The sequence below is a fragment of the Theropithecus gelada genome, chromosome 6 (assembly GCF_003255815.1).
Source record: "Theropithecus gelada isolate Dixy chromosome 6, Tgel_1.0, whole genome shotgun sequence".
Classification (NCBI taxonomy): Eukaryota; Metazoa; Chordata; class Mammalia; order Primates; family Cercopithecidae; genus Theropithecus; species Theropithecus gelada.
Window position 1 is genome coordinate 158,214,337 of NC_037673.1, and position 19,300 is coordinate 158,233,636.

General features: G+C 36.3%; 1 protein-coding gene across 2 annotated transcripts; it reads left to right on the top strand.

Moving 5' to 3' along the window:
* The first annotated feature begins 1,891 nt into the window (after positions 1-1,891).
* Positions 1,892-19,045, top strand: GABRA6 (gamma-aminobutyric acid type A receptor alpha6 subunit). Of its 2 annotated transcripts, none has more exons than XM_025387764.1 (9): positions 1,892-2,368; positions 2,566-2,684; positions 3,270-3,337; positions 5,283-5,503; positions 5,588-5,670; positions 5,895-6,113; positions 6,530-6,682; positions 8,275-8,534; positions 17,952-19,045. In XM_025387764.1, exons 1-9 carry the CDS (start codon positions 2,331-2,333, stop codon positions 18,225-18,227), a joined length of 1,437 nt encoding a protein of 478 aa, XP_025243549.1. In that variant the 5' UTR covers positions 1,892-2,330; the 3' UTR covers positions 18,228-19,045. The 2 variants fall into 2 exon arrangements, with proteins under 2 accessions (XP_025243549.1, XP_025243550.1); XM_025387765.1 differs by having other exon boundaries at positions 1,987-2,368; positions 5,970-6,113; positions 17,952-18,559.
* The last annotated feature ends 255 nt before the right edge of the window (positions 19,046-19,300 follow it).

Below are 19,300 nucleotides of genomic sequence, written 5' to 3' on the forward strand. Positions count from 1 at the left end.
AGCAATCCCGTTATTGGGTATAAAGGAATGAAAATCATTCTATTATAAAGATACTGGCATGTGTATGTTCATTTCAGCACTATTCACAATAGCAAAGACATGGAATCAACCCAAATGCCCATCAATGATACACAGGATAAAGAAAATGTGGTACCTATACACCATGGAGTACTATGCAGCCATAAAAAGGAATGGGATCATGTCCTTTGCAGGGACATGGATGGAGCTGGAAGCCATCATCCTCAGCAAAATAACACAGGAACAGGAAACTAAACAAAACACCTCACGTTCTCATAAGTGGGCGGTGAACAATGAGAACACATGGACACAGGAAGGGGAACAACAACACAGGCCTTGGCCTGTTGGGGACATGGGGAAAGGGAGAGCATCAGGTTAAGTAGTTAATGCATGCAGGGCTTAATACTTAGGTGAAGAGTTAATGGGTACAGCAAAACACGATGGCACACGTTTATCTATGTAACAAACCTGCACGTTCTGCACATGTATCCCGGAATTTAAAATTAAATTAAATTTTAAAAAGAAAAGACAAAAACATTCAGTCTGAAAACCTTCACAAAGCTTTCTCTCTGATGACACAAATCAGAGATGAAAGGCAAACATTTTGATACGAAAAATAAAAACAGTCACATATCTAAATAAATATAGGGTTCTCTGGCTGAAAAAAAGTTGTGATTAATCTGAAGAGAATTATTTCATAGCATCATATATACCAGATATTTAGGGGATTTAGGTAATAGCACAATTAATGTGAGTTCAAAATGCATTATGGTCACCAGTGGGAGTAGGTTTAAAGGAGAATAAAAAGAATGAGTACAGATGTGAACATTGGATCCCATAATGAACACATAAAGGTTTTAGGAGTGTTTCCCTTACATTAGAGAAAACATTGTAGGCATCTTCATTTAAATGGCTGCCATGTGTCTGTCCCTGACAATAATATATTCAAATGTTCCTCAAATGATTTATGTCATGTTCTCAAGTGTGACTCTTAAGGCTGTGCTGTACGTCTGCAATAGTTACCATGGCCTTTGTAGAATTTGGATTCCAAAGGTACAGACTGTGAACTGGGTGAGTAAGGAATGAAATTGGCAGAAGGATGGTGAATTGAGACTTTTGATCCTTGATCTTATGTTCCTGAATTGAAATATCTATGTGTATGTGTGTGTGTGTATGTATAATATATATTATAATTTTATTATATATTCTATATAATAGATCTACACACAGACATGTATATTCACAATGCTTTTTAAAATTTTTATTTAAAGAAAAGATTAAAATTTTAAGGCTTAAAGGAACTTTTCTTGACTATAACTTCCTCCTACCAGAACTGAGAATAGAATGCTGTTTCTTGGATTCAGACATTTTCCTTTCGACCTGTGGCAAGCCTAATAAAATAGTGCCAGAATTGTCAACATTAACCACGTGTATAGATGCTTTATTTTTGTAACATTTCTGCATGAGGAGCCTTAACCTGCTATTTCTTAGGCTTTGTCTCCTATAGGTGGCATTCAAGAAACTGACCAGGTCTCTAATGATAGCAGTAGATCCCATTTCTGTCTTCACTTGAGATGATGTACCTTTGACAATAAGGGTCAGCAAAGTACCTTGAAAAAAATATTTACTCAACAGCAAGATGGCTGGGAGTTGTTCTGTTGTGTTACAAGTGCTGGTAAATAAATCATGAGGAATAATTTTTAAATACAGAAGGGTGTGGCTGTAGCTAGTAATGCTGATGAAAATCAGAAAGGGAATCCAAGAGGGTCCCAATAGTGTTAGACTTTTTAAACAGTAAAAGCTGTGTAGGAATCCTTCTGTGAACCATAAAAATAATAAACGCTGAGCCCATTGGAACATAATCTCAATCAGCAAGATGCCACTGCTTTCCAGATTTCCTCACAGGGCCCTGCTAATTCCATGCCAAAACTGGCAGTGGATTTCTTCCTTCTAATCTCCCCTAATGCCTTATTCGATTATTGTCACTGCTCTCCGACCATGCACTGTCCCTTCAGACTCTCATTTCCCAACTGAGTCAGTCAGAGGAGGCTGGGTGTCTGCAGGACATAATCTAAGACCACAAACCACCTTGTTCCACGTGAGAAGAAGGAAACAAGAAAGAAGGGAGTCAGGGGAATCCTGCAAATTTTTTGGCAACCTCTTTATCTGTTGGATTACTGACTTGAGGCAAACAAGGAATAGAGACATGAAGGGTTTGAAAGATTTCTCCAGTTGATTGGCAAAGCAGAGCTGGCTAGTAGGGAGGACGACGCTAGGAAGAGGGTGAATTGTGCATTTCAGTGCACTGCAGGATGGCGTCGACTCTGCCCTGGCTGTGCATTATTCTGTGGTGAGTAAGATTCTTTTTCCTGAGTTTTCTTTTTATCTCAGAGGAAAGGAAAAGTGTACATCCATTGGGTGACTCCTATATCGAATCATGAAAGAGGCCAGAAGTGGTGCAGAATGTATTTGTAACAGGGTGGAATAGAGTAGATAAAACATGTTCTCTGAGTCTGGGACTAAGGGTCATTGACTCTCTACTCACAGGCTAGAAAGTGCCCTAGGGAAACTCGAAGATGAAGGCAACTTCTACTCAGAAAACGTCAGTCGGATCCTGGACAACTTGCTTGAAGGCTATGACAATCGGCTGCGGCCGGGATTTGGAGGTAAGAAGCTGCATCTTTGCTACACAAACACCTGTAGTCTCCTTCCTCCGTTTCTGCCCCTTGAAGACCCAGAAGAGTCAGAAACGAGGTAGAGGGAAGGGGCGGGGGCAGGGGCACGGGACAGAGACCATGTGCATGTTCCCATCCAGTCTCTGCCTCATCCACCATTAGTAGCCTTGTTCAAGTTATTTGAACTCTCTAAGCCTCATATCCTGAATTGTTGTGTGGGTATATGATCAATGTTTGCCTCATAGAGTTGTATGAGTGCAAAATGAGATTGTTCATGTAAAACAGTTTTCTTAGCATTTTCCCATTAAAGCCATCAATATACATTAATTACTATCATTTTCATTAGAACAAATCTAGCTTCTTTCATTCCTTAATGTTCTCCCAATTGACTAGAATACATTCAAAATAAGGCCACTGACTTGAGTTTTCAGAGTTGAGAGACTGAAGGATCTACTGGAATGCAATAGGATGCATTGCAGATACTAGCTATGATAAGGGGTTTGGCAGTAGGATGCTGAGATCAATCCCTTTAACATCAGTAGTGATAATTGTTTCATCCCTCTGGGCTAATTTCAGGTGCTGTCACTGAAGTCAAAACAGACATTTATGTGACCAGTTTTGGGCCCGTGTCAGATGTGGAGATGGTGAGTGAGTTCTAAGTGAGTTGGGTATTTTCATTTCGGGGAGGATAGTGGAGTCCCAAAACTAATGATAATGGGCATGGCCGCCAAGCTTGGCTCCAGATTCATGACACAGTATGTGTATTCATGCTGGGAGGGCATGACCATTAGAGCAGATTCCTGGCTTAATCTTCACATTTCACTAAGGGCTTGAACATTTTAAGCTGAGGGACTTTTTAAAATTATGTCCTCTCTTCCATCCACATACTATGCACTAATTCTTCCCTCCAAAGAGAAGAGTTTTTTCCCCTTCTTTGTGAAGCTCTAGCAAAGTTATTGGAGGAGGGAAAAAAAACCACACAGATCCTATTCCACATAAAAGTTTATTGAGTATGTCTATGAAACCTAAAACATAATTGTCTTTTGTGGAAACATCATTATCAGTATGTTTTATTAAAACAGTAAAGAGGTCATTTGGAAAGGCTAATGCTCTCCACCTTTTACGTTGAGGGTGGACCAGTAGGTGTTCTGGGGACTCTGTTCCAGGTACAGATGGCTGTAGCATTCGTAAGAGGGTATTTATAGTAAGACGCAATGAAAACTTGAACTCATCTTTTAGAACAAAGTGTATCCTGGTATTCTTGTACGGTTCTCAGGTGGCATTTCTCTCTAAAACTGAAATGTAAATACGAATGCTGAAGTAAACATAACTGTCTTTAAAGAGGTTCATCATTAGGTTTTATTAGGGAAATGTAATTCTAAAGAAACAGTTATTGGAGACTTTTTCATTTCCTGCTTTTTTAAGTTGGCAAGAAAAGACGATGTATAGAAAGAATAAAGGAAGGAGTAAAGGAAGAAGAGAAAGGAATATGGAGGAAAAGAAGGAAGAAATAACATAAGAAAGAAAGGGAAAGTGGGAGAAAGGGTTTTATTCAAGAGATAACTATCTTACTATAAAAGGAGAAAGAGTCAGCATTATTCAGAATCCTGGATTATTTTAGTATCATATTTTCCATTCGTGTTCTAAGCCACTCCAAGTATAAACAACCACAACAATTTGCCATTGTGTTGTTGAAGTCTGGGTATTCTTAATATTCTATCTTACGCTTGTGTCTGTTTTTACAGTTTATTTGTACAATAGATCCCTATTACATCCTGGGTCATTATTGGATGGGCATATTGCTTGTCAAATTATATTTTTAAAATGTAATCACTACTTGTCACAATAAGTTTCATAAAGGAATTTATATAGTAGGCAAAGCAATTATTGGCAATACTTTGATGTAATTACAAGTTGTTATTTGTTATTGACTTTTGCAATAGCTCTTATTATAATTATTAAACATTTCAATGTTATTCATAAAAGCCACAAATTAACTCATAATTTTGATTATGCATACTTAAATGATACTCTCTTTAGAATAATCATGGTAACACTTGTTTTTATGTTCCCTGAGAACAATATAAAATAATTTTGATGTGCAGCTATAGTGTGTTTATCAAGTAAGGTTTATCTATGTGTGGAATTTTACTGAATGTTACTCTGATGCTCTGAGGTCCGTTTGGGGGTGAACGAGGTACAAAGGGTAATAGTTAGACTAACCGACGGTATAAAGGCCAGCCAGCACAAAGGCAAAACTAAATATTTCCATAATCTATTTTCTAGATTAAGGAGGACATATTGATAGATGGAAATATGGATGACTGGATAGATAAAGAGGAAGAATATTAAGGAAAGTCAAGGTGGAGGAGGGAGGTGTAAACATCACAGCACTATCTTTTATAACAATACAAACTTTAAGTTTGAGAACAATAATAATTACTCGCTAAAATTATAATTTTGTGAGAATTATTGCCATAAAAATTTGCTTTATTGCTTAAGTTTAGAGATTGGGTGTATAGGCTAGTGAATAAACTATTCTTAGCGAACTGTCTTTCCAGCCTGCGCGAATATTTTATTTTCTCTTAGGAGTATACGATGGATGTTTTTTTCCGCCAGACTTGGACAGATGAGAGGTTGAAGTTTGGGGGGCCAACTGAGATTCTGAGTTTGAATAACTTGATGGTCAGTAAAATCTGGACGCCTGACACTTTTTTCAGAAATGGTAAAAAGTCAATTGCCCACAACATGACAACTCCCAATAAACTCTTCAGAATAATGCAGAATGGAACCATTTTATACACCATGAGGTGAGGTTTCTCCAATTCTATTTCCCCCGCCTAAATGATATGTCCATAATACTAACTCAGAAACACTGATTTCAATGTTCCTAGGCTTACCATCAATGCTGATTGTCCCATGAGGCTGGTTAACTTTCCTATGGATGGGCATGCTTGTCCACTCAAGTTTGGGAGCTGTAAGTTATAACAGGCTTCTGAGAGTCAAATAATACATCCAAAATATGTAATTACTTGGTTTTAGCTGATACTGGAAATCAAGGAAGAAATATAATCATGACACTATCATTGTGGTTCTAGGAATATACTTAATCATTCTGTCAATCTCATAAATTGAGGGTTTAGTCATCAAGATTAAAGAAAACATTTAATACAATTTATGTTTGTATTTCCTTTTTTATAGACAATGTGCACTTTGAAGGAAAAAAAGACAACTCATCAAATTCACTGCTATATTTAATTTGTTTCAAATATGTAGATGCTTATCCCAAAAGTGAAATCATATATACATGGAAAAAAGGACCACTTTACTCAGTTGAAGTCCCAGAAGAATCTTCAAGCCTTCTCCAGTATGATCTGATTGGACAAACAGTATCTAGTGAGACAATTAAATCTAACACAGGTAAGAATTTGACCAAAGGATGGAAATAATTCCGCAAGATGACTCCAGTGCACATTTTCAAAACATCTTCTTTTTCCTTTGCCTTAGCCATTCTCAGCTAAGCATGCTGTTTTGAAGTGATGAGTAGCTTTCCTTAAAGTTGATTTTGCAACCAGGTGCATGTAAAGATTTGTGTGGTCTTGGAATAAGTAGTTTTTTATGTATATGATATAAAGAACCCTACTGAAAACAATGAGCTGATGTGTCTCTTTGCTCTGTCATCTGCTGATCAAGTAGCTTTCTCGTATACTGAAATGCACCTTTGCTTGTTTTCTTCCAGGCAATGTTAATTTAAAAACTGTCAAGATTTATATTCAACTGCATTGTTTTTGCAGACTGTCAGCAGTAATAATACTGATGTATGTGTCTTCCACCAGGTGAATACGTTATAATGACAGTTTACTTCCACTTGCAAAGGAAGATGGGCTACTTCATGATACAGATATACACTCCTTGCATTATGACAGTCATTCTTTCCCAGGTGTCTTTCTGGATTAATAAGGAGTCCGTCCCAGCAAGAACTGTTTTTGGTATGTCTCACATTTTGTACTTCACGTACGTTCATCTTCAACCTTTCATTGCTTGTGTATTTTGAGTAAATATTCACACCGGTGCACTTTTTCAATCCACAAAGAAAGTAGGTTCCTGTTTTATGCAGACATATGTATCATGCAAAATCACTGTCATTATATCACAAGTTGTGTGGTGAATCAACAAAACATTTGTCTCAGCGAGAATTATGACTGGTTTCCTATGACTTTCATGTGTCCTATTTGCAGTGCTTTATCTTGATTTTCTTTGTCATAACTGAAGAAAAGCAGAAAGGTAAAAACTGCATGTAAATCCATGAAAGCAAAAGATTAAGATATTGAACACAGGAATACATAAGTTGTATACCCCTTTTATTAGGTTGAACCATATATAATTGTCATCTCATTAATTTTTTATGATTCAACCTACATATTTAGTTGCACTTATATATAGAATCACTACTAACAGTGATAAAACAAAATTAAATAATAAGAAAAAGAGCTTTAACTGGAAACATCAGTGACAAACTCCAATGTTTTTCCTGGGTTTAATGATTATAAATTTAGTAGTCTGAAGATAGACTTGAATTAAATAGAAATCATAAATCTTGATTTTTTAAATGTACTATGTTAAAATAGATCTTTTTGAAAATTACTAAAGAATACCAACATAATGATGTCGACCATCAATATTATACATCTCCTAATTGTATAAATTCCCCAGGTCATAGTTCAAGAAGGAAAACTGCCAGCAAGTGAGTGATAAATTTTATCTTCTAATGAGTGAATATTATACCTTAAAATCAAGCTAGAAATAGAATCAAATTAGGTAACCTAATTTTATGCTAATATTTATACCATATTTATTTATTAACTGTTATTTAATATGTTAGTTGGTAAAACTGATCTGAAATTCAAGTTTTTTTTCTTTTTCTTTCTTTCTTTCTTTTTTTTTTTTTTTGAGACGGAGTCTCGCTCTGTCACCCAGGCTGGAGTGCAGTGGTCCGATCTCGCTCACTGCAAGCTCCGCCTCCCGGGTTCACGCCATTCTCCTGCCTCAGCCTCCCGAGTAGCTGTGACTACAGGCACCCGCCAGCACGCCTGGTTAATTTTTTGTATTTTTAGTAGAGACAGGGTTTCGCCGTATTGGCCAGGATGGTCTCAATCTCCTGACCTCGTGATCCGCCCGCCTCGGCCTCCCAAAGTGCTGGGATTACAGGCGTGAGCTACCTCGCCCGGTCTCAAGTTTTTTTTTCTTAAGCGGTAATAATTTGTTACAAGTTCTCTCAAGCCCTAAACAACTAGAAGTATTTACGACTTAAATTTTACAATAAACTAGTTCAATTCAGCAAACTCAACATTTTTTGAGCAATTATAATGTATAAGTCACTTCACTAAATATTGAAAGATACAGAAATGATAGTACTTATGATAATAATTATGAACAATTATAATACAAAATATATTCGAAATATTAAAAAATTACTTTGCCTTGGTAGAGTGTTTTATCTTCTCTACTGACACATTCTCATTTGATTTTGCCATAGGATTCCCAGTACTAATATTACATTTCCTTTTCTTTTTTATTTTAGGGATCACCACTGTTTTAACTATGACCACTTTGAGCATTAGTGCCCGGCACTCTTTGCCAAAAGTGTCATATGCCACTGCCATGGATTGGTTCATAGCTGTTTGCTTTGCTTTCGTCTTCTCTGCTCTTATCGAGTTCGCAGCCGTCAACTACTTTACCAATCTTCAGACACAGAAGGCCAAAAGGAAGGCACAGATTGCAGCCCCACCTACAGTGACAATATCAAAAGCTACTGAACCTTTGGAAGCTGAGATTGTTTTGGTAATTGTTTTTTTTTTCTACCGTTACCTACTGTAGGAAAAAGCAGCCTAAATAGTGCTAAGAAACAACTAAGTGTCCAAAAGTAGTGTGAGTTGAGCACAGTTTATATAACTGTACTTTCAAGAGCAAGGCCAGTTTCTGTTCCAACTTCACAGAGAAAAGCTAAGGAACAATCCTTCATTTATCTTTGCTCTAAACTTTGGGCATTCTTCTTTCATCATGCTCACTTATGCTGGCAGATTCCAGGCTCTCAGAGGAGACTAGAAAATTCTAAGCCTTTAGATGTTTCTGTTGAACAGAATCACTTATACCAACTACGGGGAAAAAAGTAAAAGAAAAAATGTTTTTTCTAATGAGGTTTCAGAGTCTGCAGGAAAGAAACAGGGACTTCTATGGAATGGACAATTTTTGTTATAAATCTGCTTGCTGCTTTATTTCAAGAGGGCAAGGCATCTGTGAATAATGAATAATAGATTCTCTGAATGTTGAATCATAACCCAAGAATTTGATTCATATTAAAACATTTTCATATTCGCATTTGTATATTAAATATATGTATATCAATGAGCTTATATTCAATGGCTTATATTCAGTGGGAAATAGTTATAAATTTATGTTAAATTTGCTGTGGCTAAGCTCTGGTACCCAGAGGTTTTTGAATAAGAAACAAATGGTAACATTAATATTTTAAGGACCATTAATATGCCCCCAGATTTCAATTTTGCATAAAAGTAAATTATAACAACAATTAAGCTGCACATTCTTATTTTAGTGGATAATAAAACTGATTGACAGGGATAAATTTTTATTTTAATACAAATCTTAAAGAGTAGCTCTAAGAACAGGAATATTGTGCTCTGTGAATTCAAGTAAGGCAGATACTTTGAACTGAAATTTTTTTACAACTGATCAATTCTAGTAAGCACTTTCATATCTGAAAACGATGTACAGCCCAGTAATCTTCAGTTTAACTTTATGATGAAAGTTTTAAAGCTATTTGTTTTTTACTTTTCAGAATCTGAGGCACTTGTTGACTAAAAAGGTGATCATTTTCTTATTGAAATGTTTGTCTTTGATAAACTAAGAAACTTATTTGAGAATTTATATTTTCTCCAAGAAATGAGAGGCCATCCCCATAATATGTAGAAATATATAATTTAAGGATTTGTTTTTATTAGCCCTCATTTAAAAAATAAAGATAAAAGAAAAAAAATTCCATTCGGCGATCCAGTTTAATTACCTTGTTTCACAAGCGGAAAACACAGTCTAGAAGAGGGAAAATATAGGTTTCTAGTTGGTAGAAAATCTAGGAATTGATTTAAAAACTTTGTATAAGCCGAGTGCAGTGGCTCACACCTGTCATCCCAGCATTTTGGGAGGCTGAGGTGGGAGGATCACTTGAAGTCAGAAGTTAAAAATCAGAATGGACAACATAGCAGGCTGACTCCCATATCTGTAAAAAATTAAAAAAATTACTCAGTGGTGGTGGCATATGCTTGCAGTTCTAGCAACCAGGAAACTGAGGCAAGAAGATGGCTAGAATGCAGGATTTTGAAGTTACAGTGAGCCGTGATCACGCCACTAAACTCCATCCTGGGCGACACATTTAGATCCTGTCTCTGTAATAATAATAATAATAATAATAATCAGAAGAAGAAGAACCTCTGAAATCCACAACATTACAGAGGCTGAGGCCACCCTCCCCAATAATTCCTTAAAAACTGAAATATATGAGAGTGCATACCACAGGATAAAACATTTTAAGAATATAGTTGAGTCCCAAAATTCTTCCTTTGACTTAATAATATATTCTTTATATATATGTAGTTTGAAAGGTCACCAAATATATATTTTTTTACAAAATATCCTAGTCTACAGACTTGTTTCACAATGTTAAAACCATTTTTTGTCATGATAAATTCCAAATGTTTCTGAGAATTTTTTCATGTTTGTAGAAATAAGTGATTCTGTTACAAGATATCTGTATTCATATAAGTATGTAATCTATATATTGTCCATAGGTCATATACATATTAATACATATCTATAAATGAAAAAAGTGCTTATCAGAATTCAGCTTACCAGTTTCTTATTTGTGTAATGTAGTAAAAGTAAAAAAAAAAAAAGATGGCCAGAAACAGAAAAAAAATGGATTGATTTTGAATATGCTCATAGGTCAGATATTGAAATAAAAAGAAAGACCAATATTTTTGCTTTACCTTTTTTGAAACATGCAGTACTGAGAAGAGGATGATTTCAAATCCTTGGAGAAAACATAATCACCCCCTCAGGCTATTATTTTAAAGGTGTAAGTTATTAATTTAAGATGGAATTTAAGATCTCAGGTTTTGATAGAAACTGCCTCCCGTAAACCTAAAATAGTAACATATAATGAGTAGGTCCTCTGGGAAGCTAGATTTTTTAAAATGGCATATAAATAATCTCCAAGTACCTTTTTCCTGCAGGTAACATTTATTTTTTCTTATGAAAAGTTATATTTCTGAACCTGGTTTTACTTAAAATATTTTAAAGCAATACATAGGAAAATTTTAATTCTAAAAGGCTGAAGTATAAAAATAAACATAAAAACAAAATGACCAAATCAAACAATGTAAACCTTGAAGGTATCAAAACTAAATATAGGTGATTACATAGGACATTTGCATTACATTTGTTCATGTCAAACTTTGGCAAGTTGTCTTATATGATGTAGAGGAACAAACACAAATTACACACTTACAATTTATACTACACAATGGTATATTTTGATTGCAAGACATTTTCTTCCAAATACCATGACATTTAAAAATACCTATTCAGTTGTAATCAAAACAACATTATTCGAGTAAGTTTGACATTGAAATAGCACACTAATGTGGTAAAGTTGAAGTGAAATTAAGTGCTTGGATATTTCATGTGATTCTATGTTGTATATTTTAGTATGTTCATTGCTTTTCACAGGAAACTACTTACAGTGAATGTGGGTAAAAGTTTATTCATTTTATCACTTTGATTCTGACCTTAAAACATAATAATAATGGAGAAACTCAAGAATTTAAAATCTAGATCTCAAACCCAAAAGGACACCTTAAAGCTAAATCTTCAGAAATGCTCTGTAGACTAGGACACCTTAAAGCTAAATCTTCAGAAATGCTCTGTAGACTATCTTTCTGTTTTTAAGACATATGGAATTAGATATTTTATTTTTTATTAACTATTTCTGGAAAAGAAATTGTCAACAGTGTTTATCCCACTTATATGTGATTTTTTTCTTAATGTTTTTATCTGGTATGCTACCTTAACATTAGAGAGTTATTTATATCTTCATGAGTTTCAGAGCCTATTAACATGTCTGGAGTATACCTGTACCTATATTGTGTGTAAGATCAACTTTGGTCCTTGATTTCTTTTGGCATAGTTTGCTAGTTTTCTTGTTATTTTAGAGGTCTATGCCCTCATCACTACGTTCCTGACAGTCAATCACTCACCCATCCCCTCTGCAATCCTTTGAGCAGTGTCATTACTCTCAATGTAGCTTCTCTTCTTTACATGGGTGTGATGCCTTTTGTAAATTATGTAACACAAAATTGACCAAAATTTCATTGGTCAGGACAATCAGTATATTTATGTTGATTGTATTATGTATTCATTTCTTTTTTTTCTTTTCATCTGACACCTATTTATTGACTACTTAGGCATTCATTGAATTATTCATACCATATATATTTGATAAGTGCCTTTATGTGCCAGGCCTTTTGTAGAGTGTTGAGGATATATTAGTGAGTGATATTGGAGGGCCTCTTCCCTCATGGAGTTTCTTGTACAGCAGGAAGTGAGAGAGAGCAATGAGCCTTAATAATACCTTGGAATAAAGCCTGTCGTTAGAGATGTATAGTGAGCTGCAGAAGAGCCATGCAAAAGTGTCTTACTCAGTCTGGAGGGGTATTCGTTTTTAGCAGAGTGATGTCGAAGCTAAGAACAGAGAAGAAATTAGCCTGCCTGTGTGCTGGAAGCTCTAAGCCAGTTGCTACAAACTTGGGCATAGAGAGGACAATAAGGTATATACTCTTCCTGTGCTCCTTTTTAAGGTAGTAGGGTGCACTGGGCTATTACCATGCTGCTTTTATCTGTGTAGAGAGATGTGAAGAATCGAATACTGAAAGGTTTACCTTTTCTACTCCAAATATTGCACAAATAAACGGAGTCTTGCTCTGTCGCCCAGGCTGGAGCAGAGTTTTTTTGAGTACTGTCATTACTCCCTACAATTAAGGACTGAATTAAGACCATTAAAGACTCTATGTACCAGAAAGATCACAGTGCCCTTCTTGGTTGTGCCATTGTATGATTTATGGGGCAGGCAGGATGGATTAGATGAGGGTTGTAAGTGGTTAGTCCCTTCCCCGTACCTTCTATCAAATCCCCACCCAATACTTCATTATGAATCCTCCAAACATTCTGATATGTTTTCTAGACATGTTCCCTAGTACCATGAATCAACTATTCAATATATTGCTGCCAATAAGCTGCGTGTCTGTAGAAATTCTGGAGTCGTGTCTGTTTTCAACTCTACCAGCTGAACACAAACACAGGAAAACCCAACAGAGTTCTAATTTTCCCCATAATGATTAATATGATGACTTTTGCAAACTATCAATACTAAGTGTTTTCAAAAAATATTTTCTCTTATTTGTGTTGTCCCTCTTTGCTTTTTCTAAAAACAAATGCTTGGTTTATCCCTTAGTAAGGCAGTCCTGGTTAGAGTATCTTTTTAAATGGTGGGAGCAATAGGTTACCTCTCAGACCTACTGAGACTCATTGAATTACATATAAAAATTTGTCTAAATACTTCCTAAAACACTTTTTCCCTCTATTACATAGTTGATGGTCATAAAGTCCAGTTTGACTTAAAGTACCTTTGCAATATGGCATTACTTGAAACAAAGCAGTGCTCTATAAATACCTAAAGCAGGATGGCACTCAGCAGCAGGGGAGCCCTGCAAAAATTCAAAACCACAGGCGTTCCACTCAAAACAGTGACAGCCTCAAGCTGAGCCCTCATCTGGACTCTGACAAAAGCCTATTTTACCATCAACTGAAGCTGCTATGCTTACAATAGAGCAGGCAGGACTGATGCAAACCTGTAGCTTAAACGGCTCACAAAATTGGCTTTCTTTTCATTTCAGAAATTCAGCGTGTTCCTTCTAAACTAATGTCCAATCCACTTGTGCTGTCAATTGCCAGTTATTTAGCAACTGATTATCCAGATGCAGGGTAGCCAGGCCTCTTGCATTTCCCTTAGCCTATCATATTTGCTGCCTGTTGGAAATTCCCCCAATGACTCCTGGGCAGTGGGACACTTGTGAATCTAAGCCAGTGATTTCCCATGGGGAACTATTTCCCCCCAAAGATATTTGGCAGTGTCTGGAGATACAACTTGAGGTGGAGGTGGCTAATGGTATCATGTTGGTAGAGGCCAGGGATGCCGCTCCACATCCCAAGACACAGAGGAGGGTCCTCCATAACAAAGAGTGATTGGCCCCAAAAGGTCAGTAGTTCTGAGCTTGAGACACTGTGCCCAAAACGCTAAAGTTGATAGGAAGTATAGCATAATAATTGTTGAGAGTGTGGTCTGTGGCATCAGAGGGAAATTGAATTCAGATCCTGCCACTCATTACCTTTGTGAGCTTCCTGCTTAAGCCTCCATTTGCTCTTCTATCAAATGAAGATAATATGACATTGTGGATTTTTTGAAGAAATTCATGAAATAATATTTGAAAATTGCCTTGTAATGCTAGTCAACAATAAGCATTTAGAACTGGTGCTTATAATGTAATATAAAACCATATTGAAATACAATGTAACATAATCATAGAACTTTTCACCCTTCTCTTTGCCTACCTCCTCCAACAAATCTTGGGAAATGTTTAGATTTTTTTCATTTGTTGATTCAGCATTTGTTTATTAAACAAATACCGTGTTTTAAATATTTGCTAGACACTGTGGAATGCTCATACATATGAATAATGTGTCTTCCACCATTGAGGAGATTCCATGCTAGGAAAGGAGATAAGGCACAACAAAAATAATTATACCTACAAGAAAGAAAATAATAATATCTACAAGAGTCATAATAACTAGGCAGAAAAATGCATAAAGGCTGGAGTAATCAGTGATGGTAGGTGTTAATGAGTTTGATATCAAAAGATGTATGGGAAAGATAAAAATGGGTGACAGGTGGATGTTATTTCAGACAAAGAAGAAATAAAGATATGTGAGTGGTGAGAATGAGAAGCAGACGTATTTTGAAAATGATTTAAAAAATAGATATAGCTAAGATTCCTGAGCAAAAAATATATGTACATATGTATACATGTGTATATAATACACATATATATGTTTGTGTATATATCTTTATATCAGGCATTTTTCTTAAATTCTTAAAAATATAGGAAAAAACGTACGTGTTAAGTGATATTTGTCCTTGCCTTCACAGATAGAAACTTGAAGCTTAGAGAGAATTAGAGTCTATGGCACTTAGGAGGTGTTTAAATCATATTGCACGCAATTAGTAGCTATGAGACTGTAATCTAGGGATTTCTGACTCTCCTTGTTCTCTTAACTCCTAGGAAACCCTCCACAGAGATTGTTTGGGGAAGTAGATGAGGACAAGGGGAATGCTAATGTAGGAAACCTTTAATTTCAATATAATTTAATTTTAATTTTTTAATTTAAGTAAAATTACAGTATCCATTTTACTACAAATTTTTCATGGTGTTTGGTTCTGAATGGTACTTCTGACCTCTGGACCATGATTATTTGGGAATCCCCATTAAGTCTTTTATGACACTGTGACAATGCACAGATTCACAAATAACTGCCCCCACCACATCTCTAAAAAACGGGGAGAATAAGCAAGGCTTTACATTTTTATGGTACTTAATGTTTTATAGTCACTGCTTTATTCCAATGAACTAGGCATGTCTTCCCTCTTTCTACCTAAAATAGAAAAACATGTTTTAGACAGATAATGCATGCTGTTAAAAGTCAAAATGAGTGTAGAAAGAAAATCTGCTCTGAAGGCTGGCTTCTTTCTACTCTATCATGATTCTTAGAAATGTTTGCTAGAGGAAAGTATTGTAGTGTTCCATATGTGGGAGGAGGATGGCTCTTTTTGGAGGATGAAACAGTGACACCTTTTGCTCTTTCAGGTAAAGAATATTTTAATACTATATTTAATAGGTGAAAATTTAGAGTCTGAGAAATATGATAGAAAATTCTTGAAAAATGGTTCTGTGTTCTCTAGGAGAGGCAGCATGCACTGAGACAGTTACTCTGCTTCTATCCCCACACAGCCTGATGATTCTGGACACAGTAGTCCTCAGCTATCATCTATTTTTTTTTTTTTAAGATGGAGTCTTGATCTGTCCCCAGGCTGGAGCGCAGTGGTGCCATTTTGGCTCACTGCAATCTCTGCCTCCCAGGTTCAAGTGATTCTCCTGCCTCAGCCTCCTGAGTAACTGGGATTACAGGCACCCGCCACCAAACCGGCTAATTTTTTGTATTTCTGAGATGGGGTTTCACCATGTTGGCCAGGCTGGTCTTGAACTCCTGACCTTCTGATCCACCCACCTCGGCCTACCAAAGCTGGGATTACAAGAGTCAGCTACTACGTCTGGCCCATCTGTTTTTAATAGAAAGTTTCCCTCATCTCCTCTTCAAGAGCAGCATACTAGCCCTCCTAATATTTTAAACTCTCTTCTACCTCTAAGACCTATGACTAATTTAATTCTGTACCACAGAATTAAGTACCACAGTTCTGGGCCAATAGATAAGAAAGATAGCCCTTGGTTGGAATTTACTGTGGTTCTTTTCAAATCAAATCTTGACTACACCATTTGTTTTTGCTCTTGTTAAAGAAACAGATTTCTCCATGGCCCCTAAAAACAGTGAACCTAAGCTCTCTATGAGAACTATTATTATTTAGATACCCAGTAAGTTTCATGGCAAACCAAATAACAAAATCAAGAAGGGAATATAGAAAAGAAGTTTTGGAGGTTGTTGTCCCTGTAGTCCAAATGTCACCACATCGGCGGGTCATTTTGGTCCTGTGGTTCAACCAGCAAAGGGGAGGCAGCTGTCTTATCCTGTTGCCGCAGTGTTGCTGGCTAAAGCCACGGGAGTTTGCCCACGTGGGTCACATACCCTGCCAGGCAGCAAAGTGGTGATTTTGCTGCCAGTGAGGAAACAAGGCCATTTTACAAGATCAGGGGTAATGCACAGCAAGTGTTTGAAGGCAGAGGCCCAGCAAGGACAAGCTAGTCACAAGGAGGGTGATCTTTACAGGATGTAGACAAGAAAAGATAGGAATCAGAGGAGGGCCCCCTAGACACCAACAGCATGAAAGGCATCTAAATCAAACAGGATCAGAGTCTCTGAACTAGGCCCAATACTTTAGAATAAAGATGAGAAAAATGTTGGAATGAAACAGGCACTGAAACTGACCAGTGGAGTTTATTGCTAGCGCTGCTGCCATCATGGACGAAGCATTTCCCCTATCTGGACCCTAACCTCACTTGCCAGTTATTGTGTTAAACATCGCATTCAAGACTGTAGTTGATTGTCTTATGATTTCAGTGAAACAGGAGGTTTAGTGATAGAAAGAAGCATATAACAAATCTGAGTTCAGTAAATGAATCATTTTTAGTGACTGAGGATAGAGAAAGACCAGTTAGAAAGTTCTGAATGGGAAGTAAAAAGTGTACAATATAGAAATTCTGAGCTAAGAGGCAGGCATATTTCAAGGTATGAACAGTCATCCTACTCAATTTAAGGATATTTATTCTTTGTCACTGGCCTTTGGCATACATAGGCTAATTTTATTTATTTTTTAAATCTTAGCTGATTCAAGCTTATGACTGTGCAATGATGAGAATGTAGGCTGGGAATGTGTATAGAAGAATGGTTTTAATAAACCAGGCTGTAATTTTTTTGTACTAATTGTCTACATATTCCAAATTGGAATTCACCCCTCCTCCCAAAACACGCCATTGCCCAAACCCATTGCCCTACAGACTACTGTACAACCAGGGGTGGCTATGCCTCTGCAACCTGGCTCGTCCCTCCCTAAGGATACAATGCTTACCATAGTTATATGACATGAAATATGCTTTGTGTTATTTGCTGATGTATTGAGTAATAGAATGTCAGATGGAAGCAAGTAAATTATTTTACAATGTATTTTAAGCCTTACTTGGAAAAGTAACACCATCAAATACTATTAAGAAGTCATTGATGTTTGACCTTACATAGAAAGTAAATCGTCAATAAATAGTTGTCAATGGTGAAAGAATGAACAAATAAGCAATTAAGCAATATCTATTCTTTCATTTGGGCTTAATATTTGTCTTTTTTCCACAGCATCCTGACTCCAAATATCATCTGAAGAAAAGAATCACTTCTCTGTCCTTGCCAATAGTTTCATCTTCTGAGGCCAGTGAAGTGCTCACTAGAGCGCCCATTCTACAATCAACACCTGTCACGCCCCCACCACTCTCTCCAGCCTTTGGAGGCACCAGTAAAATAGACCAGTATTCTCGAATTCTCTTTCCAGTTGCATTTGCAGGATTCAACCTTGTATACTGGATAGTTTATCTTTCCAAAGATACAATGGAAATGAGTAGCAGTGCTGAATAGCTTGCAGCCAGGACAACCTGAATTCTCTAAGTTCTTGTTTCCTGTTTCCTATATTTTCTTAAAAAATAGTATTGAGACTTGTGTAGATGCTTTTCAGAACACGAAATCAAATTGGAAATCTGTAACGCAGCTTCAGTAAGCATGTGTGGGCAAAAAAGCAATAATCCTACTCCTCGAAATAGAAAGTTGAAGGTTGCTGAAAAATATGACTTTTCTTATGTCAGAAAAAAATTTTATGAGGATAAAATGGGTTCAAGATGAATCTGTCAACCTTTGTCTTTCATTGTTCAATATTTTTAATCGTCACTGTGAATAACATTTACCACAAGGCAGATAAAATAAGAAATGCTGACACTTCCAAAGGTTGCCTTAAAATATGTTTATTTTGGCTTAGTTCCCAAGAGAGCAAAATATAAATACAGTCTAAATTTTTATCAGTAGGTTAATACCAGCATGTTGGAGGCCTTTATGCTAGTAAAATGGCTTTCAGTGGCATTGTAAAGTCTATGTTGAGCTTGGCCATTTGTTTTTAACCTCGCTGTGCTCTTTTACCTCAATAAAATGTGGTGTTTGTATACATATAAATTATACATAGCTCATAAATTATGTATGCATATGTACATAGCTGTAGTTGGACTAAAATTCAGTGTATTTTATCCTACCAAATTCTCCTTTTAAAATAATACACTTACTATAATTCTATGAGGTTGTAGAAAAAAGTAGTCATTATAAGGAAGCCTTATATATTATGAGTATGGTTATCTCTTGTGTTTTCCACATTTCTAATTATAACACTAAATAAAACAACAATTAACATGGTTCTCTGGATCTGTTTCATGCACCTAGAGAGACTTTCTTTAGGTGCGGAGAAGCGAAGTGGTTACCTCTACCCCAATGTTATTGCCCCTGATGAGAGGTAGGAGAAATGGGACAACCAGGCTCAGTTACGTAGTGCTGATAAAAGATTTGAATTTATATTCAAATAGTTCATCTTTCCTCTTTTCCTGCTCAGTCAATCCCATTCCTTCCTGATGCTTCGCTCTAACAGTATTTCTCCCACATAGAATTGTTAT

Excerpts from the sequence above, each read along its gene's own strand:
- GABRA6 (XM_025387764.1), top strand. The coding sequence starts at position 2,331 with ATGGCGTCGACTCTGCCCTGGCTGTGCATTATTCTGTG. Across the intron at positions 2,369-2,565 it reads TGGCTGTGCATTATTCTGTG|GCTAGAAAGTGCCCTAGGGA; the intron begins GTGAGTAAGATT and ends CTCTACTCACAG. Across the intron at positions 8,535-17,951 it reads TGGAAGCTGAGATTGTTTTG|CATCCTGACTCCAAATATCA; the intron begins GTAATTGTTTTT and ends TTTTTTCCACAG.